Source organism: Sceloporus occidentalis, unplaced genomic scaffold (genome assembly GCF_023333645.1).
Source record: "Sceloporus occidentalis isolate IW3139 unplaced genomic scaffold, rSceOcc1.0.p SCAF_231, whole genome shotgun sequence".
NCBI lineage: Eukaryota > Metazoa > Chordata > Lepidosauria > Squamata > Phrynosomatidae > Sceloporus > Sceloporus occidentalis.
Window position 1 is genome coordinate 312,941 of NW_028317211.1, and position 25,675 is coordinate 338,615.

A 25,675-nucleotide genomic window follows, 5' to 3' on the forward strand; every position below is an offset into this window, starting at 1 on the left:
ATAAATAATAATAATAACAGGAGTATTTTTTATTAATATTTTGCATTATTTGAAGGTTTTAATCCAGATTGTCGCTTTGGAATCGGAGGAAATCCCGGATGGGTCGGCCGCTCCGGTGGCAGCGTCGCCCGTTCTCTCACCACCTCCATGCTTTTGTTCTTTTCAGCTCCTCCGTCGATAAAGTTGTCGGTCAACGAAACGTTGGTGGTGAACCCCGGAGATAATGTGACCATGCAGTGCTCGGCCACGGGAGGCGATCCGACCCCACAGGTGGCCTGGTCTCATTCCCCGAACCCCATGCCACCAAACAGCCTCAGCCAAGGCGGCAACCTCACCATCTGGAAGATCCGGCCGGAGGACTCGGGCTATTATAACTGTACGGCCATCAACAACGTCGGGAACCCTGCCAAGAAAACCGTCAACCTGCTAGTGAGATGTATGTCCTGTATCAGGCCAGTAAACCCACGGGTACCCTACCTATACGCTTTATCCCACCAGCCAATACAAGCAACATTCAGATTACCGAGGGATTTCATGCAAAGATAGCTAAAAATTCACAATTTTTGCCAGGAACACTTAATTGTCAAGTGACACAAAAACAAAAAAACAGGTTGTTTTCCTATAAAGTACACCTGGAGCCACCGTTGCTGTCAGTCATGTGATATTTGGGGTGACTTTCCCGTCTCAAACACCACACTGAGCTGATGCTTTATGGCGATGCTAATGAAGTCCGTTCTTCCATAGACTTCCATTCGTCAGAGAGTCCATCTGGTGATTAAGACTGAGGCATTCTATTGCCCCCCCCCCCACAGGCAGTATGATAAGGAGTCGGGGTGTTTAGTAGATCGGGGATCAGATAACAGAGTGAGAATCATACAAACGGCTGATATGCAGCTGCCTGAAAACATTTATATTACGGGGCAAAAACTGCAACTGGGGTAAAAATGGCAGAATATTTTTAAAAAGTTATTTTTAATGAAATACCAGGAATAAAAAAACTTTGCTAGGAATTCCCCTTTAATAAATTCAAGAAAATGTGGGGACGCTTTCCCAAAAATACGTTCTTTTGTGATAAGAAGCCGGCGATAGGAATCCACGATGAGCCGAGGGAACGGTGTCAGGAATAATTTATAAGGGTTCAGGGGAGACTGCACAAGGTCACTGCAAACAGCTACATTTTACAGAACAGCCTAAATTCCCAGGATTCACAGCAATTCTAGTACATGGTGGGGAAAGGAAAGATGCAATCTATATATACCAAGATATATTTAAATACCTCCCTGGCCCCCAAGCCCCTGATGCCCCTCGCCCCCCCCCCCGATGCCCCTCTCTCCCCCTGATGCCCCTCTTTCCTAGGAGTTCAGAATGTTCGCTGGGTATGAGGGGATCGGAGGGTTCTAGACACAGATAAGTTAAAGCAATACAACTTATTTAAAGCTACCGTTCCACCTTCTCTGCAGAATTTACCACTTTTCTAACCAAACGCAGCTTTAGAAACCTCATTCATACTCCTGTTGATACTCAAACCTTCACTGAGATAACTATTTCATCAAGTAACCTTTTCTTTTCTCATTCATAACTTTTGCCTGGGACACTTATCTGTCATGTGACATGTGATAAGTTGTTGCCATAGAAACTGGGGGGGGTTCTGTTTCTGTTAATTTTATGCGATTATTAAGCCTTAGGAGGGAGGAATAAAGCGGCAGATCTGCCGAGGTTTATGAGCACCAGAGTTTATTGTCTAAATGATACAGCGCTTCGGAATCGGAACCCTTATTGACTTTAATCGTTGTTTATTTTTGCTCTGAAACAGCCATGAAAAATGCTACATTTCAGATCACTCCGGACGTCATAAAGGAAAGCGAGACCATCCAGCTGGGGCAGGATCTGAAGCTTTCATGCCACGTGGACGCCGTCCCCCAAGAGAAGGTCGTCTACTCCTGGTACAAGAATCAGAGGAATGCCATGGCGTCTAGAAACCTCATCATCACCAAAAACGACCCCGAGCTCCCCCCGGTCACCAGCAGCTTGGAGATCATTGAGTTGCGTTTCAGTGACTATGGTACCTACATGTGTGTGGCTTCCTTGCCAGGGCTCTCCACCCCGCAACTGAGCGTTGAGGTCAATATCTCTGCCGAGACAGGTGAGGAGGCAACCACCGCCCTTATCTGCTAGGTTAGAGCAAAGTTAGGAGGTGCTGTTCTTCACAAACCTGGCACCTTCTCATGATGTTGGTGCCAGAAACCAAAAATGGGTAATGTGTGTAGGTATTAAGTAACTCACCCCAAGTGTACCTTTCCCAAATTTGCATCTTCTTATAGTTCCACCAACACTGAGTGTATCCAAAGGACAATCAATCATTACCGTACGAGAGGGCTCAAGAGCAGAGCTACAGTGCGAGGTCCGAGGGAAGCCAAAGCCACCCGTCCTCTGGACCCGCGTCGACAAGGAGGGACCCTTGCCATCTGGAGACATGGTGGTGGAAACATACGACGGAAAGCTGAGGCTGGAGAACGTCACTCGAGACATGAGCGGAACGTACAAGTGTCAGACGGCGAGGTACAATGGCTTCAACATCCGCTCACGAGAGGCCTTGGTCCAGCTGAACGTCCAATGTGAGTACACGAAATACTCTATAATCAGTAGATCTTCTCCGATATCTGTTCATGTCGTACTTCGGCCAATGGCAATGCGTTAAAAATGTCCTTGTGTTACATTTTTGTAGGAATTGTGTTGATTTTATTATAAAGTCGAGTCGGTTGTGGTATTACAGGGGCCGAGTCGTAACGTGTAACCCCCGGACAATCATTTCTCAAATCGTTTAAGGAGTGGCTTTAATGGCGCACCTTGTCCGTTGTATGATGTTGTGATTCCACAGACCCAGAGAACACGCGTTATTAACGTTCCCGACATAAGAAGCCACAAAGCCTCGAAGACCTGGTTCCTCTTGTTGCGGGAAGCCGCCAAGTAAACATTGTTACTCTTCGATTCTTTAGATGTTCCGACGTGTGACGATGTTCTTCAGCTTATTTACCTCATCCCCCGGCTGATGGCCGGATGGACTTGCGTTGAGATGGATGCATTAAGCAAACACTTCAAAAACACATCAGCGAGCGCTCCCCGTAGTGGACAGACCCGGGCGTACTCGTCTCTCCTAATAGAAACACCTCTTTGCGGCTCACACACTTCATTAGTGTGGCGCTCGCCCTGAAGTCCTCATCTTTCTGGAAATAGAAGCGTGCGGCTTGTGAAGATTTCTTGATGAGTGTTTTATTTTCACATCCCGTGTGCTCCATGGAGACGTGTTTTCTTGCTGCCCGTACTTGCGGGACACGTATGTTCCATCTCCTACCTCTTAACTACCTCTCTGTGCCCGAGGAACCGCTCCAGACAATACCGCTGTCTTGGATCCTCATCCTGATGGAAAAATCAATTCCATGACCATCAGGAGATGTTCCTCCTGCCTCACAATTTCTTTTTCTTTTTTTTCCCATTATTAGCTTGATTTATATATTTTTTTTTATTATATCAATCAGTAGATGTTTCATTTGAATTCTAAAAAAAACGGAATTCCAGAAAAGAACTAAGTGAAGTTTTAGCCGGCTGTTATTTCAGGGTCACGGCGCTACGTTAAAAAAAATAAATAAAAAACTCCAAATATTTTTTATATGTTGCCTTAAATAAAAACGGCACTTTTGCTGATTTTTTTTTTTTTTACGGTTTCTCGGTAATAACACAAAACATTTTTTATTGGTCTAATAACAGAGGGGAGGAAAGGGCAGGAGAGCGTCGGCGGGATGTCAGATAATGGATGTGTTTAATAGCGCGGCCCCCAGCCGGGTTTATCTCTGCGTTCGCCGCCGTGTCACAGAGAGGCGAGCGATGGAGACCCTGATCAGACGGCAAGACCAGACCTACCGGGAAGTAGAGGGGGGGGTAGAGGGGTAAAAGGGATCGGAGGGCATGAGTACTTCTGCTCCATACACCTCAACCTCAAAAACATTCCAACTGGGTTCTTTATTTTTTGTTTACAAAATCTAGTCTTTGGACATCTTTTGTCCCCAACATTTCATTGGCTCAGTTGGGTTGACACATCTTGCTCCATTGATAATGTGGGCGAGAGGAGTCCTTTTGGTTATCGGGGTCCGGATCACCAAAGGTCCTGCTCTCCACCCTGACGGGGCATCCTGGGCGCGCTTGCCGGGACGGCGACTGACGTTTAATGAGCGTCGTGTGTTTTGTGTCCTTCTCTGTGATGATCGATGCCGGGAGAGCCCATGCCACGGCCATCTTAACGGGGTGCTTCTCACGCTCGGCTTCTTTTACTACCAAGCACTGCAACTCCCATAATGCCAGCCAGCCAGCCAATCACCAGAGTAAGAGGCGACATGAATCTGCCTTATTAACCATCCGCGCGATACACGATTCCATAGGCGATGTTTTAGGGTCTGAAATAAGGGAAGAAAAAAAGTGGATTTTGGTTAAAATTGACGTTAAAGTTCAGAACTTCTCATCGTTTATTGAGATGGAATAAAAACATTTTCACCGCAGTGAATTTGGACCGAATCTGTCCGGTTTAAAATTAAACCTTCAGCCTACAAAATCATTTTTTATTTTTCTCTTTAAAACCCCAATTTTATGTCAGAATATGAAAGAAAAATAACTTTGCGATTGACGCTTTCCTCATTACTTGAAAAGCCCACGTCCCTCCCCGGCAGCGACCGGCAGCCACCGGCGCTCTGACCGTCTGAAGGATGAAATAAAGAGAGATGAGCCGGTCATTACGGCGGCCCTCGTCACCTCTTCCCCGAGACCTCCGGATGGCCGAGCCAAATCGCAGCGGCTAATGAGTCTCCCCGTGACCCCCCCCCCCGGTATTAATGGTGACAGATGGGGAGAGGAGACCGGAGCTTCCCTGCCATTGATCACCTGATTGCCGTGGCTGCGAGCGACGGCTGTAAACGACAAATGGAAAGAAAAAAGATTGTGAGCTCTGAGGTCCAGGTGCCTTCTCGCACAGAGCAGGGACTCAAACATGACCCGCTGATACCTGATAATTACTAAAAATATCCCAGAGCGTAAAAAAAAATGTACGTTTTTTTACTGAGAAAAAAAAAACATTGAAAAAGGAACATTGTTTGATTTCTTTTTGCGGAGCTCGTGCATGAGCACAGGTGGACTAATCATTAGCACAGGTGGGTTTTGCATATCACAGGTGCAGAAAGTACTTCTACCACCTGTTCTCATGCAGGAACATCTGAAAAATAAAATTAAAAAAACTTGTTTATTAAATGAAAGATTTGATGCTCTTGTAACATTAACCGTTATTGTGTCGTAAGTGCGACTTTAATTCAAATAATAAATATCGTCCTATATCAGATTATTTCATACAAACGTAAATGAATATGTATTTTTATATAATATAGTTGGATTTATATTAAAATATTGATATTTAATCACAATATTATTATTTTTTTAAACACTGGCGTATGTAAGGTTTTTCATTATTAAATTATATATGTATTATATTTAATAATCATATATTTTTAATAAGAAATAGAAATGCTATTTATAAATAGATGTGATTCCTGATGATGCGTTTGTTGGAATCGTCATATCCTCAAAATCTCATCCAAATCGATAAAGATTAACTCGATGTTACTTTGGGTTGTAATTTAGAAATTTCACCTTTCTGCCCCTTTCCCAGTTCCTCCGGTGGTGGAACCAAAGTTTCAGGACATTCGCCAGGCCATGTGGACCAGTTTCACCATGAGGTGCAACATGCTGAAGGGGAGCCCGGTCAAGGTGGCGACGGCGGTGTGGCGGTTTAATCGCAATCTGATGAGCGTGCCGCCCCTGGAGCAGCAGGAATACTCCGAGCTGAAGATAAACAGCTTGAAGCGCGAGACCAGCGGGACCTACGAGTGCAGCATCTCCAACGACGTGGGCTCCGACGCGTGCATCTTTCAGGTGACTGGTGAGTCTTTCTGCCCCCGTACCACGGTCCGCGCCACCCCATTAGGGGGAGACGTAATAAAACGTCGCCGGGATTATTGTAGCGTCTGCCCCTGACTGGCAAAAGTATTGACGACGCTGAAGGAGCAAAACGATTGAAGAGGAAAGCGGTGAAGGATGATGGCCTGGGGTAACCGGCGGCACCAGAAAAAGGGGCAAAACTGTCAGTCTGCACCAGAGAAAAGGGGGAGAGATGAGAGGGGAACAAGGAAAAAGAGAAAAAAGAGAGTGAAAAGAGAGAAGGGAGGTGGGAGAAAAGATAGAGAAGAAAAATGATAGTGGGGTGAGAAACGAGAGAGAAGGAAAAAGGAGGAGAGAGAAAAAGGAGAGCAGAGAGAAATGAGAAAAGAGAGAAGAAGAAAAAGAAAGTACTCAGGAACAAAGGAGAGAAGAGAAAGGGAAGAGAGAGAGAATCCTTTTACGTATTAAAGAAGAAGAATGTTGCCGCTTTAGTGCCCCAGATAGTGTCGGTCACCATCTTCTTGCCACAGGGCCTTGGGGCTATCTCGATAGCTTACAGATCTCCAGCACATGCGCAGGTGCTTCCTCGTGCCCCCCCCCGTGCAATTTTACATGGCCACTAGCCCAGCACTTCCCGGGACATAGAGAGGTCAATCCTGGACAAGTGGAACCCTGGTTGGTGTCCGGTGCTAAGGAGAGAGACGTCCAACCCCGACATGTTTATTTAGTCCTCCTTAGGCCAGACAATCGGAGGCATCTTTTAATTGTAAAACCTTTGTTGGGGCTCTTACCCCCCCCGGGCCGCCGATTTACTCCCCCCGGGCCGCCGATTTACTCCCCCCGGGCCGCCGATTTACTCCCCTAGGGCCGCCAATTTACTCCCCCTGGGCCGCCGATTTACTCCCCCCGGGCCGCCGTTTTGTTTAGTGGTGGGAAGTCCAGGAGGACCCAGATAGGGTGGATGGGAAGGATTTGAACGGAATCCACGTTACTGCAGGGGAGGTCGGTGCCGTTGGAGTCCAAGCCGCCATGTTGGTGCCATCAGTGAGGGGCCGGCTGCCCGGCTAACTCATGAAGCTCCGAGACTAAAAGAGAATAGAGAAAGCGACTAAAAAGATGTTTTTTTTAGAAATGAATCCATCCCAGTCTGGCTAACTCTATGCTGAGGGTGCGGGGATCGGGAGGTATAGAGAGCTGTAGATCGCCCCCCCCCCTTTTATGCCGTCTAGGGCTGATATACGCTGATGCGGTTGCCGAGGGTATTATCACATAAGTCACATCGAACAAAAAATGGCAATTAATCAATATTGAGTTCATTTGTAATTCTCCTGGTGTTTTGCCTCTTAGTAGCCCACGCAGTGTTAATAAGCTCATATATCACATCCCCGTCCGCTGACCGCGCAAGCTCAAAAACCGCCATTTTCTCCAACTCACTTTATTAAATACTCCAATTCTGACGTTTCATCAATCCGCGGACGTTGAAACGGAATCGATATTTTTCGAGGACAAAATAAGTTGATAAACTTGGTTTCCATTTAAGGTTTTATGACACGGCGAGTGACATCATCACAACTTAACCCCACTACAGTCCCCCAATTTCATTTCAGCCTCGGGAACAAAAACATTTCAACAATGTCGCAAAAAGGATGAAAAACACACCGACCGGCCGCAGGGGCCGCCATTTTTTTTAAGGGATTGATGCTTAAAGCGACTGCATGGGGGGGGGCACCTTTTCATATTGTGTGCGCACTGTTTAGGCAATCTGTCCCGTTAATGAAATCTTTTGGCCAGCACTATTTTGTAAACATCCAGATATCATGTTGGGGGTAATATAGATTACCATGCTTTAAAAATATTATTATTATTATTAATTGGTGATTATTATTCTAATTACCAATTCATAATGAATTAATCCATAGTTATTATTATTATTCATTTATTTGTATTATTACTTTTATTAATTGATTATTATTATAGCCACCAATTAATAATTTTTCATCCATAGTTATCTATTATTATTAATAATAATCGTTTATTTGTATTATTACTCATATTCATTGATGATTATCATTATAGTCACCAATTAATAATCCATCCATAGAATTCATATTTATTATTATTATTCCTATTATTATTATTTTTTATTATTTTTATTACCTCCCTAAAATATGCCATTTTTTTCATGCCTTTTCTTGGATGAAGATCCGTTTCTGGGTTAAAATGTTGATGTATATACCGTATATATTTGTTTAAAGCTGCTGTTCCACCCAAATGTAACACTTTTGTAGCTAAATGCAGCGTTAGAAGCGTTATGCCCGGGTCTGCTGAATCCCCGGACCCTTCCCAGAATAATTCTTTAATCATGTTACTAATTATATATATTAATATATATATATATATTGGATATTAATATCATATTGATATTAATCATCATTTTTTCTGGGATCCCCTAATTGTCAAATGACACAGTGGCAGGCACTGATAGGCTGTTGTCATAGAGACCTAAAAAGAATATTAGCTTTTTTTTTTACATATTATAAATATTTGAATATTATAATAATAAAATGACAGAGCGTTACTGGCTCACTGCAGAAAGGAGTCCGTGTTTTCTATAAGTGGGACGGCAGCTTTGCGGCGTAATTATTAATGAATTATTAATTAAAATGAATTAATTATCTATAAATAATTATTTTTTTATTATTAGTAATAATTACAATAATGTGTGTGGCTCAGAAAGGTTCTCAGCGAATCTCGTCGTACTTTTCAGGAAAGGCTTACGGCCCGGAGTTTTATTTCGACACCCCCAACCCCATCAAAAGCTACAAGCCATTCAAGAACTACTCCTACCTAATCCAGTGGACTCAGAAGGAGCCCGGCGCCGTGGACCCCGTAACGCACTACAAGGTGGAGGTCCGCCAGGTAAGGGGCCGCCCCCTCCCCCCCCCCCCCAAACGCTCTATGGGGCAAACATTATATAAAAAAAATGAGATAAAAATATTTTCAATCAGAAGAGGCCGAGCGAGACGGCCCGCTGGCCCGGAATCTGTATACTATATATACTTTTTATTTAAAAGAGAAAATCAACACAAATAAAGCTGATAGTAGCATAATAAGACACAGGCGGTCCTGATCCTATGAGCTAACAATCTATTAGACTGTCGAAGGGGGCAACAATGGCTTAAATTACTCCTTTTTTGTGCTATTTTTTTTCAGCTTAATCCTGCCATGAACTCCACGCGCTGCTTAGTAACACGTTGGAGATGGTAATGCCAGGGCCTGTCCTCGATTTATTGTCGGGCACCCTGGGGCCCCGGCGTCTTTCCCCCGGGTTCTGCTCTCACATCAAGGTGTTTAGTTTGGTGACGCAGTTTGTACGATAATGGCCAGGGTGGCAGGGCGGCGGATCGATAGCCTCCCCGCAGAGCCCCGGGTTAATACGAGGCTTCGGAGAATTTGGAATGTTTGTGAATCCCAATAAAACAAAATGTACGGGAGACGGCGTGTGGGATAGGAAGACGGCTCCTGAATCTAAGACGGGACTAGTGAAGGTTTTGAATCGTATAATTCACTTCACCGAGAAGGTGGTAGATAAGTGGAACCACCTCCCAGCAGAAGTGGTAGAGGGTAATACAGTGAGGGGATTAAACATGCATGGGATAGACATACGGCTCCTGAATCTAAGACGAGACCGACGACTGATTAAGGTTTGAGTCTTTACAGCGGGAGAAACGGGCGACTAGACGGGGGCCGGATGGGGCCGATCTGCCGGCAGGTTCTAAGGTTTTAAGTTGTTTTTTTTTCTCTGCTCTAATACCGGCTTTTGGCCCCGTTTCAGCGCACACACAGGCAAAGCTGTTGCCGGCTCTGGACTCGGTTGCTTCTGGAACCCGACCTAGTTTTTAAAAAACATATTTCAATTTTTTTTTTATATTTCTAAAAAACCTTTTTTTTATAGTTTTCTTCAGTTACAAAGTTTTCTTCCTTTTTGCATTCTTTACGCCGAATCCCTCGGCCAGACCCCGTTAATCATTTCTCAGCGTTGCCCGTTTGACCGCGAGGGGCTCCCCGGTAATTTCCCGTCCAGTTCTGCTGAGTTACCAGTAAATTTTTGGCCTTTTTATCGGCTCCCAATTTATGTTTTTTTAGTGCGGCGATCGGCCGCGGGGAGCACCGGGCGGCGCGGAGATTTATGAGCCTCGGATCCTTGGTTTCTGCGCGGGGCGGGAGGGGGAGATAAATCCGCGCAGTGACCGGAGAACCGGATCGTCCCGGAACGCCTTTCACTTTTGGCTTCGCACAAAGAATTCATTTCGGGTTCTTTCTGCCACTTCTCAGCATCTTCTGTTTTTTTAAGACACAAAACTGTCGTTTTTTTCAAGTTTGAGTCTTTACAGCAGGAGAAACGGGCGACTAGACGGGGGCCGGATGGGGGCCGATCTGCCGGCGGGTTCTGGGTTTCTCTGTAATTAAAGCACAAATCACCGATCTGTTTTGTATAATTTTTTTCGGTTGCAGCTCAATTTGCGCGTCGCCAGCAGTAAGACCATCGCAGCCCAAGGGTCGCAGAAGGGGCTTCTTCAGGAGCATCTCATCACAGACCTCAAGATACCCCAAAGTTATGAAGTTCAGCTCACTCCCATCACCACCTTCGGAGCCGGAGACTCGGCCTCGCGGATCATCCGATACACAGAACGTAGGTATCCAAACCCTTCATCGCTGTATCCAGGAAGGGGTTAACAGTATACGTCCCGCGTCACATGCGCGGGTGCAACACATAATCCCGAAACTGATGCCGGCACGTAGGGCCCCTCTACACTAATCCCGGCCCCTAGGAAGCCCCATGTACTGATCCTGGCCCCTAGGGACCCCATGCACTGATCCCGGCCCTCAGGGATCCCCCACAGGAACTGACTCTGACCTGGAACAAAAAAGCATTTTGGGGGGGGAACACAAAATCTTCCTTTTATAACTTCCCATGATTCCTGCTCACAAGCCCCTCCCCAAGTCAAGTTCCTTCCGACCAATCACACCGATCCGAGCACGGGGCCCCGGGCCCTTCTTAATTCCAGGGCTCTTCTTGCACCGGCTATTAGGGGCTGCTTTACCCATCTTAACGTTTGTATCATTTGGCCCATTTTACCCTGATCTGGGAGGCTAATACCCCGGAACTGACACCAGAGGGTGAATGGGGCAGATTCTTGGGATTTTTACCCCAGTCTCATGGTAATTAGCCCGGTCTCGGGGTGAATGGGGCAGATTCTCGGGCCACACGGTCTGCAGCTGACTCCTTCATATTCTCCTCTGATTTGATCATCTCTCAAATGGTGCTTTTCTCCCTGCTTGAACACAGGTGACTCCATTCAGAATATCTTTCCCTCCTGTCATGTCACAGTTTCCATAACGACCGTTATGCCATAGGATCTGTAGGAAGGGCTGTTAAAGGGTTAATATGCGGGGCGTCTCGTTGGGGGCTCTCGTATTTTCCGAGCCGTTTCTCGTTTTCTCCCGCGTGGGGTCCTGGCTGCCCGAGCAGCGCCGGCTCACTGACGCGTGATGCCTCCGAGACGCAATACTTTGCCCGTCCAGCTGCTCCGCGCTCCGGGGCCCCGGCACGCCGCCTGCGCTTAGCCAAAAACATTTACTCCATGCAAAGTTAACCCCGTAGCTGCCAGCTTCGGAAAAAGAATTGGATGCGCTCTCCTTGAAAGCAGTTGTTTTAGGATACCAAATGTTAATGAGAGATTTACCAATCAGGGGAAAAAAGGGAGATTCCACCGAGAACCCACTGAGTGTACGTGCTGAGTGTCCCAGCAGAGGTGGTAGAGGGTAATACAGTGAGGGGATTAAACATGCATGGGATAGACATACGGCTCCTGAATCTAAGACGAGACCAACGACTGATTAAGGTTTGAGTCTTTACAGCAGGAGAAACGGGCGACTAGACGGGGGCCGCTGGGGGCCGATCTGTTGACTGGTTCTGTGTTTCCTGGGATATCAGTGAGCAGGCAGGGAAGCGATGGGGTAACAGAACCTCCCCGTCCCCTAAGTCACCCCCGACTCTCGCATCTCTTCACGCGCCTGATCTGGGGCCGGACGAGCCGCTTTCTGTCCTCTCTCTGCCCGATGCTAATAAAGGGGAGCGATGGATTTATTGTGCGCTCGGCGTTCCCAAGGAGGAACAAATCTCCGCTCTCAGCATGTGGGCGTCCAAGGCCTGTTTGTTATCGCCTGACTATAAATACACTTTATTTCCCCATCGCATGCCCTTGAGCCGCGTGATCTTGTGTTTTAACTCATTTTATCCCAAAACTCAGCAAAGCCTCTGAATGACACGCGGAATCCCACCGCCCCTAAAGGGTGTTCAGGGTCACGGGGTAAATACGTTCCGCCTGCTCTCGTGGTACCCCTGCTTCACTTCCAAAGATCTGCAGAGGAACCCCGTACCAAAAAAGTCCCTGTTAAGTTTGCCAAGTCTCTCTTTGGACCCCAAATCCTTGGGTCCTTTTTTTTCCCCACCCCTAAAGCCCCCTTTTTCATCCCCTGATGCCCCTCCCCCGATGCCCCTCTCCTCTAGGAGGTCAGAATGTTTGCTGGGTATGAGGGGATCGCAGGGTTCTACAGCCCTAAAAGCCCCGATAATGTGTATAGAAACAGCAGGGAACGGCTTTATAAATGAAACGGGGTATGAGTGTGCGTATCTGTGTGTGTATGTGTAGGTGTGTGTTTATATGTCAGGGTGTGTGGGTAGGTATGTGTAGGTGTGTGTATGTGTGTGGGTAGGTGTGTGTATATATGAGTGTGTGTATACGTGTGAGTGTGTGGGTAGGTGTGTGTGTATATGTGTGAGTGTGTGGGTAGGTGTGTGTATATGTGTGAGTGTGTGGGTAGGTGTGAGTGTGTGGGTAGGTGTGTGTGGGTAGGTGTGTGTGTATATGTGTGAGTGTGTGGGTAGGTGTGTGTGTGTGGGTAGGTGTGTGTGTATATATGAGTGTGTGTGAGTGTGTGGGTAGGTGTGTGTGTGTGGGTAGGTGTGTGTATATGTGTGAGTGTGTGGGTAGGTGTGTGTATATGTGTGAGTGTGTGGGTAGGTGTGTGTGTATATGTGTGAGTAGGTGTGTGTGTGTATATGTGTGAGTGTGTGGGTAGGTGTGTGTGTGTGGGTAGGTGTGTGTATATGTGTGTGTGTGTGGGGGGGTAGGTGTGTGTATATGTGTGAGTGTGTGGGTAGGTGTGTGTGTGTGTGGGGGTAGGTGTGTGTGTGTGTGGGGGGGTAGGTGTGTGTATATGTGTGTGTGTGTGGGGGGGTAGGTGTGTGTATATGTGTGAGTGTGTGGGTAGGTGTGTGTGTGTGGGTAGGTGTGTGTATATGTGTGAGTGTGTGGGTAGGTGTGTGTGTGGGTAGGTGTGTGTATATGTGTGAGTGTGTGGGTAGGTGTGTGTGTGTGTGGGTAGGTGTGTATGTATATGTGTGAGTGTGTGTGGGTAGGTGTGTGTGTGTGTGTGGGGGTAGGTGTGTGTATATGTGTGAGTGTGTGGGTAGGTGTGTGTGTGTGTGTGTGTGTGTGGGTAGGTGTGTGTATATGTGTGAGTGTGTGGGTAGGTGTGTATGTATATGTGTGAGTGTGTGGGTAGGTGTGTGTATATATGTGTGTGTGTGTGTGGGTAGGTGTGTGTGAGTGTGTGGGTAGGTGTGTGTGGGGGGGTAGGTGTGTGTATATGTGTGTGTGTGTGGGGGGGTAGGTGTGTGTATATGTGTGAGTGTGTGGGTAGGTGTGTGTGTGGGGGTAGGTGTGTGTATATGTGTGAGTGTGTGGGTAGGTGTGTGTGTGTGGGTAGGTGTGTGTGTATATGTGTGAGTGTGTGGGTAGGTGTGTGTGTATATGTGTGTGTGTGTGGGTAGGTGTGTGTGTGTGTGGGGGTAGGTGTGTGTATATGTGTGAGTGTGAGTGTGTGTGGGGGGGTAGGTGTGTGTGAGTGTGTGGGTAGGTGTGTGTGTGTGTGTGGGGGTAGGTGTGTGTATATGTGTGAGTGTGTGGGTAGGTGTGTGTGTGTGGGTAGGTGTGTGTGTATATGTGTGAGTGTGTGGGTAGGTGTGTGTGTATATGTGTGTGTGTGTGGGTAGGTGTGTGTGTATATGTGTGTGTGTGTGGGTAGGTGTGTGTGTGTGGGGGTAGGTGTGTGTATATGTGTGTGAGTGTGTGGGTAGGTGTGTGTGTGTGTGGGGGGGTAGGTGTGTGTATATGTGTGAGTGTGTGGGTAGGTGTGTGTGTATATGTGTGTGTGTGGGGGTAGGTGTGTGTATATGTGTGAGTGTGTGGGTAGGTGTGTGTGGGGGGGTAGGTGTGTGTATATGTGTGAGTGTGTGGGTAGGTGTGTGTGTATATGTGTGTGTGTGGGGGTAGGTGTGTGTATATGTGTGTGAGTGTGTGGGTAGGTGTGTGTGTGTGGGGGGGGGGGTAGGTGTGTGTATATGTGTGTGTGTGGGTAGGTGTGTGTGTGAGATTGTTGCCTTTAAGTTGCCGAAGTATTTTGTGTTTTCCTGCGAAAGCCAAACGGGGTGAAACATCGCTACCTCTAATCATCCGACACAAAGTAACCATTTATTAATAATCAGAGAGGATCCGGTTTATTCCGGCGCTGCGATTACCGATTCTGCTGATTATTTTATTAAAACTGAATTTCTTTTCTCTTTGTTTTTTCCCCCCAGCTATTAACTACCCCAATCCGTCCGGTGAGTATCGGGGTAATTTACTGATGTTATGGGGTAATAATAAATCTGTCTGCAAGAGAACAAAACTTCCCCTCCCAGTGATTTAATTTAAAATAAAAACTTTACGGCTAGAAAACAGACTTCATCTTTCTCAGATTGCTTGTTGTGGTAACAGAGGATAAGAGATGAGTATTAATACCCCCCAGCGCTGTATACAGTAATACCCCCCAGCGCTGTATACAGTAATACCCCCCAGCGCTGTATACAGTAATACCCCCCAGCGCTGTATACAGTAATACCCCCCAGCGCTGTATACAGTAATACCCCCAGCGCTGTATACAGTAATATAACCCCCAGCGCTGTATACAGTAATATAACCCCCAGCGCTGTATACAGTAATATAACCCCCCAGCACTGTATACAGTAATATAACCCCCAGCGCTGTATACAGTAATACCCCCCAGCGCTGTATACAGTAATATAACCCCCAGCGCTGTATACAGTAATATAACCCCCAGCGCTGTATACAGTAATATAACCCCCCAGCACTGTATACAGTAATATAACCCCCAGCGCTGTATACAGTAATATAACCCCCCAGCGCTGTATACAGTAATATAACCCCCCAGCGCTGTATACAGTAATATAACCCCCAGCGCTGTATACAGTAATATAACCCCCAGCACTGTATACAGTAATATAACCCCCAGCGCTGTATACAGTAATATAACCCCCCAGCGCTGTATACAGTAATATAACCCCCAGCACTGTATACAGTAATATAACCCCCAGCGCTGTATACAGTAATATAACCCCCCAGCGCTGTATACAGTAATATAACCCCCCAGCGCTGTATACAGTAATATAACCCCCAGCACTGTATACAGTAATATAACCCCCAGCTCTGTATACAGTAATATAACCCCCCAGCGCTGTATACAGTAATATAACCCCCCAGTGCTGTATACAGTAATATAACCCCCAGCGCTGTATACAGTAATATACCCCCCAGCGCTGTATACAGTAATATAACCCCCAGCGCTGTATACAGTAATATAACCCCCCCAGCGCTGTATACAGTAAAGTCTGAAGGAGCTCCCGGACACACAGAAATGACCTATAAGCAGTATATTCTCCAGCAATAAAGGGGTTAAGGGGGCGGTGTAAAAATTGACCTGTGAAATTCTCCCCCCAGACAGTCCCGCGCCCCCCCTGCTTATTAATTCTAAAGAGAACTTTGCATTTTGATTGTGACAAAAGGTCATTTATGGCGTTCTTGTTAGAAGTAAATGAGGTGGAAAGGAGAGGCTCTGCCTTGTTTGTTAGAGGTTTAAGTGGCTGAATAATCAGACGGGCGCCACCCAACTGCCCCCCCCCCCCGGCATTTACTTGCTTTCCGGCTTTTTGAAATGATTTAAAACCATTTTATTCACTGATTTTGTTGCCCCCTTAATCCCGCCATCATTATGAAGCCATAATAAATAAACTCATTCCTGTGAAATTAGGAAATAAAGTGCCCCTTTTCTGTAGTAAATTTGTGCATTTAGACAAATTTTTCATTTTTGATCTTTTCGATTTTGGGCAACGAATTTAGTTTCCTGCTCTTTCGGTTCGGATGAAATTTGGACGGCTTTTTCCATTCAGAAACGAAATTCGTTTTCACTCTCTCACCCTCTCTTACAATCTCTTTCCCGCTCTCACAATCTCTCATGCTCTCTCTCAACGTCTTCCTAGCGTTTCCGCCGGCCGCTTCCCTGTCCCGTCTCCTTTCCCGCAGCTCCGCTTCTTCTCTCACCTCTTCTTGTTCTTTGCTCTTTGGTATTTTTTCTTGGTCCGCTTCTCCCCCCTATCCATCGCATATCCTGCCTCCCAGAGCCCTTCTGCAGCAGGACGGAGCCCCGGCGGGAGACGTGAGGGAGAGGCTGTCCACGTGGGATACACTGTGGCTCAGCCCCAGGGGCCAGAATAATGTTACAAGTAATTCAAATTGTGCATTTTATACAAATTAACAAAATGGCCATTTTTTTTTAATTAAAACTTGTTTGAATCAGAATGCCTGTTACTTGTAACACACGACGGGGGCTGTGATATTTGGGCCTCTTCTGCAAAACGGCTTAGCCGCAGTGTGAAACAAAAAGCTCCCAATTTTACTTTCCATTTCATTGCTTTTCCTGTCTCATTCACGCTCTCTCTCATTCACGTTCTCTCTCATTCACGCTGTCTCATGCTTTTTCACACTCGCGCTCACTTTTCATACTCGCACTCTCTCTGTGTCTCCCTACCATCTCCGCCGGCCGCTTCTGTGTCCCCGTCTCCTTTCCCGTAGCTCCTCTCCTTCTCTTGCACGTTAAGATACTCGCTAAATACTTCCTTCTCTGAATGCAAATCAAGGAATGAATGGTTACGCCAAGCAGCAGACGACAAAAGGCACTTCACAGCACTCTGTGCGTTATCGGACTACAATGCCTATCATCCTCAGTCTGTTTCAAGTGCTGGGAGGCATGGGTGCTTTAACTAAACAAGTGACATTTTGTGAAAGGCACAGGGACGCTGACTCTTAAGAGGACTTTGCAGAGAGTTGTGGAGAAGTCGCCATGGAAACCATTGGAATGTTTCTAACGATTGCCCCTCTCATGCTCCGGCTTTGATCTCCGTGGAATTCCTGCCTCTATTGTCTGATGTAACGCGAGGTCTGGATAACTTATTTACCGTGTAATAAATGAAATCTGATGACCAACGATGTCTCCTCGCTCCTCAGATAACACGTGCCGCTTCGAGGATGACAAGATGTGCGGCTTCGTCCAGGACAGGATGGACAACTTCGACTGGACCCGGCAGAATGTACTGACCCAGAATCCAAAGAGAACAGTGAACACGGGACCAGCCATGGACCGGAGTCAGACCGCAGAAGGTAACCCACCCACCCGTTTCTTTACTGAGACGGTGGTAGATAAGCGGAACAGCTTCCCAGCAAAAGAGGTAGAGTGAGGGAATCTCCTTCTAAAATTTTATTCCTACTTTTCCATTCATTTACAAGTTAGGGGAAGTGTCCGCATTCTGGTTATCCGCCGGCAGAGAAAGTGTTAAAGAGCTAAAAGTTTTCTTTTTTCCCGTGGCGTGCGCGGGGAGGGGGGGCGTCTCACGGAGCCGCAGCGCCATTAAATAGCACTTCACGGTTATTATCTGGCAACAAGAGAGCCATTACAAAATATCAATAAAGGGCAGAGGACGGGGTTTATTTCTCATCTTCACTTTCCTGCCTGAGTTGGACACTTTACAGTCCTGTGCTCCGGGGAAGATGGTTTGGATCATTTAATGTGCGGGGGGGGGCGTGATGTGTTTAAATATGTCGGCGGCAGTTACAAGATTGGGGGAGGGAGTCAAAGTGAGCGTAAGACAGTGACGTATTAAGTGATGTCATGAGGTTAAGTGATACATTGTAACAGGAGATATTAGTGATTGACAGTTGTCGTTGACGGTAAACTTAAGTTCTAACTTTTAACCCCCAAATTGCACCTTGCAGCTTCGCGGGGGGGGGGGGGGGGGGGGTTGTTGTTACAGGATGACTTTCAAGTCCCTCCTGACCCCCCCCCCCCGATATTATTGAAGAGGTGAAATTAAAATAAATAAACTAAGGGAGAGGGTGTATATATATATATAATTTACACTGGGGAAAAAACCCCGCAAACTAAATGGGGGGGGGGGTATTTTAGTCTATTTAAATAAATAAATAAATGTTGTTATTCTTGGAGAACCCCGTTTAGTTTCTTGTTTTTTATTCTTTAGTGAGGGGAGTTTTCTATTTTGTGAGTTACAGTTGCGGACATTAAAGTTCCCTTGGAAGGCCTGCCCTCGCATGCCCTCGCCTGTAACTCCTAAAACATTTAATGGCGCAGGAACTCGCACGCCCTCGTGGTTTTGTTTTGTTTGTTATTTTTAAGTTGTTTTACTTATGGAAGAAATTGTGCTTTTAAAGCTACAAAATATAATAAGTTTACATCTTCACACCTTTCAAGAGTCGTTGACTATATCACAGAGTCTATTGGCTGGTAGTATGCAGAGCCCCTCCCTGACACCCCATATTTAGCCAATAGAAGCTGACAAGTCTGGAGTATCTTCTAGAAACTGACTTAAAACTAAACAAAATCCTTGAGCATAACCCTCCGCGCTGTATACAGTAATACAACCAACATTATACATTTTTAGATATTTCTGGAAGCCCAAAGAAATAACCATTTTTATGTTTAATTTTGCCCAACAGGATATTATATGTTTATTGAAGCTTCTCGGCCGCGTGTTCCGGGAGACAAAGCAAGACTCATCAGTCCTCTGTACAATGTAACAACCAAGTCCCCGTATAGGAAATCGCCATACTGCGTGTCGTTCTACTACCACATGTACGGGAAGCATATCGGTGAGTGGATCCAATCTGGAGGAACTTCATAAAGATTTGGCCAACTTATAACTATGTCCATGTTCGTCTTTGGGAAAAAACCTTTGTATTCCACGAATATTCTCCCGTTTCCATGTTTGTTTCGGGCGAATATTCGTTCGTTCTTCCTGTTCATTTTTCCCTTTGTTTTCTGCCAGTTTTCTAGCCGGGGTTAATACGGGGTTAACGCAGCAAAAGTACCCAGCAGCTTTGGCACCAGGATTTTAAAGGACTGTAAGAGTGACTCTATTGGTCGCCGGCAGGGGCCTCCTCTGGCATTAACCAATGAAGGGCAGCTGCTCTTGACGCCAAAACTTGGCCTGTGGAGAGCATTGGCTTTGGTGCCAGGAGCTAAAGATCCATAAGAGCGACTTTATTGGTCGACGGCAGGAGGCTCCTCTTCAACCAATAAAGGGGACTTGGGAGGGAAGGGTACCTGGGAGACAGTGTGAGTGTGAGTGAGAGAGAGAGAGAGAAACAAACACTCTGAGCAACCTGGCCTGGGAGGAACAGGGATTTCAGACCCCCTGGCAAAGGACAGGGCAAGGTATACCTCGGAGCAACTTGTCCTAGGGAGACCAACGGCTTCCATCTGTCATCAACCAGTGAAGGACAGCTGCTCTTCATTGGCGGATGTCAGACGAGCCCTCTGCCGGCGACCAATAGAGTCGCTCTTACGGACCTTTAACTCCTGGCGCAATCCTACGAATTCCCGTTAACCCCTGCAATACCACTAAGACTTAAGGTAGGCTAGATGCAGTGACTTGTATGAGGGGGAAGGGACCAGGGAGATTAGCTAGGAGATATTTACAAAGAATAAATATTTGTTTGTTTACCCGCCGCCATATTAGTTTATTTGGTATTCGGTTTGAACCACAAAAACGCACCCTTCGTGTTCCTTTTCATGCTTTCCCGAATACGAATGCACAAGTCTACTTATAACGCAAATGAGAGTTGTGAGGTCCCTCATGGTGTGGCTTTTGCAAATGCAGATTCCCCTGTAAGCATTTGCCACTTACCCCATCTCTCTGCACGAGATATACTCATCTCCATGCTGCAGACAGGGGGTCTCGTCAGACCCTCGTGCCAATGCGCGGCTAGCGCTTCTATTCATTTCAATTGCGATCAATCACAATCAGCGGAGGGCAGCTCAGCGCAGGTGGGTGCAGCCAGGTTTAAACCTGAATCTTGTCACTAGGTCCAAATCCACGGACCCCTGATCCTCGTCCATGCGCGACGGTACTTAACCCGGCTCATGGAAGACCTGGGGAAGGGAACGTGGGATCCGGGCTGAACGTGATACTTTGTTTCCATTATGTTTTCCTGTTTGGCTTTTTTGTTGTTAAACAGTGGCTTGTCTTATAACGAGACTTTCCAGGGAATAAACATTCGCAGCAAACCTCTCTCTGCGATGATTGGAGTAATTAGCGGTTAATCATTCGGCCAGCTGTTAAGTGCTCTGCAGACCTGGTAGTTTTATGACTAATTATGTCATTGTGATGGGATAAGGGAGACACCGTGAATTCAGCCGTATAAAGGGGGGGTTATCAGAGGTACCGATATTTAACCTTTACTGTCCTGACCTTAGTCGCAGATGATTTACCAAGTTACCGAAATCGCACCTTTATCACAATGAGCTCTATTACCGTATCCCGGCTTTTACTCGTATTTTTGTTACAATGTAACTTCGGATCTGGTTACTTTTCTCAGGGCTTTTTTGGTTCTAAATATTTTGCAGGGGATCCGCCAACTTTTTATTGCATGATTTGAAATTCAAATATCACGCTCTCTCACACTGTCTCACGCTCTCTCACACTGTCTCACGCTCTCTCACACTGTCTCACGCTCTCTCACACTGTCTCACCTTCCCTCACACTCTCTCACACTGTCTCACACTCTCTCACACTGTCTCACGCTCTCTCACACTGTCTCACGCTCTCTCACACTCCCTCACGCTCCCTCACACTGTCTCACGCTCCCTCACACTGTCTCACGCTCTCTCACACTGTCTCACGATCTCTCACACTGTCTCACGCTCTCTGTCGTTGTCTCCCTAGCTTCTCCGCCGACCCCTCCCATATCCCTGGCCACTTTTCCGCAGCTTCTTTTCTTCTCTTGCCTCTTCTTGGTCTTCTTTCTTCGTCCCGCTTCTCTCCAGTATCAGCTCTGTTACCCAGGCCAGAAAAGGGCGGAGCCTCCATGCACACCCTCTCCCCCGATTTGACGAGGGTGTGGCTGTCCTGGTGGTAAATGCCATAGCTCCACCCCCTTTTGCAGAAGTGCTCCGAGAGCCAAGAACCATTCAGATGGATTCGTGGAGGGGTGCGGAAGCGCTTCTCTTTCTCCGCCAATCCGTCTGCGTTATTGTGGCCTCTTGGAGCACTTCCGCTAAGGGGCGGAGCCACGGCGCGCCCCACTGAAGAAGACAGATTGATGGTGCTTCAGGCAGATCTCCACGTGTCCCCAGCCAAGCCCCCCCATTCCCTGATCCAGTTGAAAAGGGTTTTTCTTATCGTTAAAGTTTCATTAACCGGATTCTAAATTCCATGATTTTGTTTGACTTTGGATTTCACACCTGACCCTCTCGTCTGTATCTAATTGCCCCTCTCCCCCCCCCGTCTATCCACCGAGCCGGTATTTACCAAGCGCAGACTTAGCAGATGGCGCGGGAGCCGCGCAGGATTGAGTCTGAGATTACAGCAATTAAACAAACAGCCAAATGAAACGTTTAGGTGCGCGGAGATCCGCAGAATATATCCCCTAACTGCCTCTAATTGACTTTATTACCCGCGTTCCCGGGGACGAGAACCGTAACTACAGCCCGAGTCTGAGCAGAATTACTGCCCTCCACACGGCTGCTGAACTCGCTCATTTAACCTCATCCCCGGCGGAAACGGGGCGAAAATACATGCATTTAGGAAACTACTGATTGCGCAAGTCATGCCCCTTAACCCTAAGCCTGCCGCTGAAGAGGCATTTGCTGGGCGAGAGGAATATCTGAAGACGCCATTGTTTTTTTCCCCTCCCATTTTGCATCCAGAAATCGCACAATTTTATAAACTCATATGGATATTTTTTTTTAACCCTTCAGCGTCCTTCTTGAGATTCGGTCACAGACTGTGGTGCGAGACATTAGTCTCTGGAGTCGCCTCCTTTCCCGATACAATCTTCTCTTCTACATTGCATAACGTCTTTGAAAGGGTTAATGCCGCTTTAATTAAAATTTCCATGCTATTAAATTAGACTCCTCCCCATCCGCCCGGTGCAGCGGTGGGCACAGCGGTGGGCACAGCGGCGGGCGCAGCGTAACGCCCCCCCCCCCCCCGCTTCCCTCATCACGTTCCATTAGGAGCCTCTTAAATAAGGAATGAAATTTGCTGGATTCCTCCGCCGCTCCCCGGTGTTTGTACAAACTGATTGATTGCTCTCCTTGGCTGCTTTTGGCTCGGGGGTATATCGCATCTCTCTCATTTTACTTAGAATCTTTTGCTTTCTTGTTTATGACACGTTCTCGCTGTACGACTTCATTTATCTGCCCTCTGGTTCTGTGTAGAAAATACAGCAAACAATTAGCTTTCTGCGGAAGACACCCGGCTGTTTGTATCTGGAAACGGGGGTGGGGGTTGGGGGGGTATATTATCAGTTGTATAGGGGGTACATTATATGTTGGCTGGGGTGTTTTATTAAAAAATATATATATATATATATATATATATATATACCGGTATATCAAATCAGGTTAAATAACATTTTTAAATCAAATTCTCATTAAGATACCTTGTTATTATTATTATTAGATTATTATTATTATTATATTATTATTATTATTAGATTATTATTATTATTAGATTATTATTATTATTATTAGATTATTATTATTATTGTTATTATTTTTATTATTATTATTAGATTAACTGCTATCCTAATACGTTTCTCCGCAGACCTAACGAATAAAGCTTCCCTTTTCTCCCAGCTCTGGCAGCTCTTTGCCACCTTTTGCCAAACCTGGTCATTGTCCGTATGGTCGTTTGGCCTAGGATTTTGGCGGGGTGTAATAAGGGATAAGGCCAAAGGTTTGGTTTTACCGGCAGCAGCTAAAATGTTTGGTTTAGTAGAGAGAAAAGAGAGAGGGGAGATAAAAGAGAGCAATTAGAGAAGAAACAAGAGAGAAAAAGAGATGAGAGGGAAAAGGAAGAGAAGGGAGAGAGATCAGAGAGGAGAGACAACAAGAATAATATATATAGAAAAGACAGGAGATAAAAGGAAAGAGAAGAGAATGGGGGAAAGAGAAGTGAAAGAAAAGAAGAAAGATAGAAGAGAAGAGAGAAAAAGGAGGAGAACGGGAAAGGCAAGAGAGAGGGGAACGAGATAAGAAAGAATAAAGAAAGGAAAAGAGAAAGAATAAAGGGTAAAATGATGGAAGAAAAAAAGGAGGAGAGGGACAGGTGAAGAGAGAGAGAAAAGAGAGCCCAGGGAGGACCAAAAAATGAAGGAAAGTGAAGGATAAAGAAGTGAGAAAGAAGAGAAGAGAGAACGGAGCCACAGAAGCCATTGCCATAGTCTCAACATTTCATGGGACATAAAGAGCAAAATCCCGAGCATGGGGCTTCCCTCTCTATTCCACCAAAGCGCAGGAACCACAAGAGGCGCAAATCCTATTTCCTATTCCATAATGAGATTACTAATAAAAAATATTACTTATTACCTGTCTGTTTAGCTGAAAACGGATAGTTTTGTATTCTGGACCATTGCCCCACTCTGCTGGTTTCCATGGCGAATGCCCCACGTTACATGCAGGTTGGGGAATTGATGTAGATCTTCTGGGTTGCTGCCTCTGGCTGTGAAGGGGTTAACAATGAGGCTCAGCTGTGCTGTCGGAGCGAGACCCCCGGGGACCGCGTGGAAATGTTACCTTTTCCAGATGAAAAGGACGCTTTGGACTGTGCAGAGCGGACCCCGCGTTCCCGGGAACGTTCGGAGAGATAAAGCAGCAGGTCCCAGGGGCAGCAGCTTGTGATCCGACCATGAAAACCAAAACGATTCCGCTCGCTGCAGTAACTTCCTGCCCCCCTTACAGCGACGCCGCAGCCGGAGTCATCCTGACGGGGGGCAAACTGCTTCCCGGACCCCGGGGATGCACTCAAAGCAGTTTATTTTGGGGCTTTCCGCCTGTCAGAGTGCTTGGAGTATTTTCATTCACACCATGACTGGCTCCTTTCCGTGCTCTTGGTGCTATTATTTTTTTGAATGGATTTCTAGTTCATTTCTCTCGCCAAATCTGTTTTAATGTACGCTAGGAAAAAAAAAGCGTCTTAGAGGTAATATGATGTCACTTTACAAATACATACGAGGACGATAGCAGCCGCTCTCTGATGACCCGTTAAAAAAAACAAGGCGGAGCAAAGAACATTTTCACCTATAGCAGCGGAATTACAGTAAGAGCCGTAAAGATGTGGAATCCACTTCCCCCAGAGGCCGTGTGATCAGATCCAATCGATGCCTTTAAAGGCTGCCGATCCAGTTAGAAATCAGAGGCCATTGTGGAGTCGGGAAGGAGTTTTTTCCCCTTTTTGAGGCAGAATCGAGGGGGGCGGGGGGGTTCGCTTCTTTTGGATCATCGAGGGGGACATGCCGGACCTGGCGTTTTGTGTTATGTTACCGTCGGGCCGTCGCTTTGCTGCCAGCCTTCCCTGTTTTCCTGATGACGTAATGACTGCGGATTTCCACGAATTACAAGCAAAATCACTGATTCAGAGGTTTTTCGGTTCCGTTAAGAATAAAATTCATGCGAAACCCAAACGGTTTTATTATCTCTGGATAAGGGTCGAGGTTTTCGGTGCCCCTCTCACTTGGAAAGTTCCCCATAACGGAACTCTGCGTTTGGCGAATCGTGCCCCTGCGGTATAAGTCGTTACATTGTAGCGGATGGGAATTATTTGCATTATTTTATGACGTTTTACGATGAATTAAAGTGAAAGATGCCAATCAGGGATCCTGCCTTTTCCGGATCGGTGATCAGTGAATGGCCGCCCGGACCTTTTTGCCGCTTGGCGCCGTGGCCGCAGCTTCATTACGGATTATTGTTTAAGCTCCGATTATTCCTCCCCGTCCAGAAACGCAAACAAGAGCGATTCACTGCTTTGAATTGAACATCAATCCTGAACAATGCAGCAAAGAGACAAAAAGGAACATTTGGATTTCACGCTTAACCCTTAGGGATGGCTTCCATTACATGACGTTTATTGATATGGCGCCGGCAGACTCCGTAGCAAAGTTACAATCCGTGGAATGATTTAAAGTCACACACAATAACAAACAGGTATAAAGGAGAAGAGAGGCGGCTCCCGGGAGCTTACAATCTAGTCGGTGAGGAGTAGGAGAGGACGGCTGGGATGGGCTGATCGGTTGTACAGATGGTTTGGTTAGGATGTTGGCTGAGAGTGTTGGGAGGAAAGGTTGGACGCTTCTCGAAAAAGGTGGGTTTCAGAAAGCCTTTGAAAGTGGCGTACGAGGGAGAACGTCTGACGGGACGGGAATTCCAGTAAAGGTGGTACAAC

At 46.5% G+C, this 25,675-nt stretch overlaps 1 protein-coding gene across 1 annotated transcript in view; it reads left to right on the top strand.

Annotated features, from left to right (window-relative positions):
* Positions 1-25,675, top strand: part of LOC149276685 (MAM domain-containing glycosylphosphatidylinositol anchor protein 1-like) — a 127,600-nt gene that overhangs the window by 46,899 nt on the left and 55,026 nt on the right. The window contains exons 8-16 of the mRNA XM_089503372.1: positions 167-436; positions 1,814-2,143; positions 2,322-2,615; positions 5,708-5,977; positions 8,744-8,895; positions 10,492-10,669; positions 14,684-14,707; positions 17,445-17,597; positions 18,948-19,100. Of these exons, the coding sequence (XP_089359498.1) occupies positions 167-436; positions 1,814-2,143; positions 2,322-2,615; positions 5,708-5,977; positions 8,744-8,895; positions 10,492-10,669; positions 14,684-14,707; positions 17,445-17,597; positions 18,948-19,100 (1,824 nt within the window). The remainder of the gene's footprint in view (positions 1-166; positions 437-1,813; positions 2,144-2,321; positions 2,616-5,707; positions 5,978-8,743; positions 8,896-10,491; positions 10,670-14,683; positions 14,708-17,444; positions 17,598-18,947; positions 19,101-25,675) is intronic.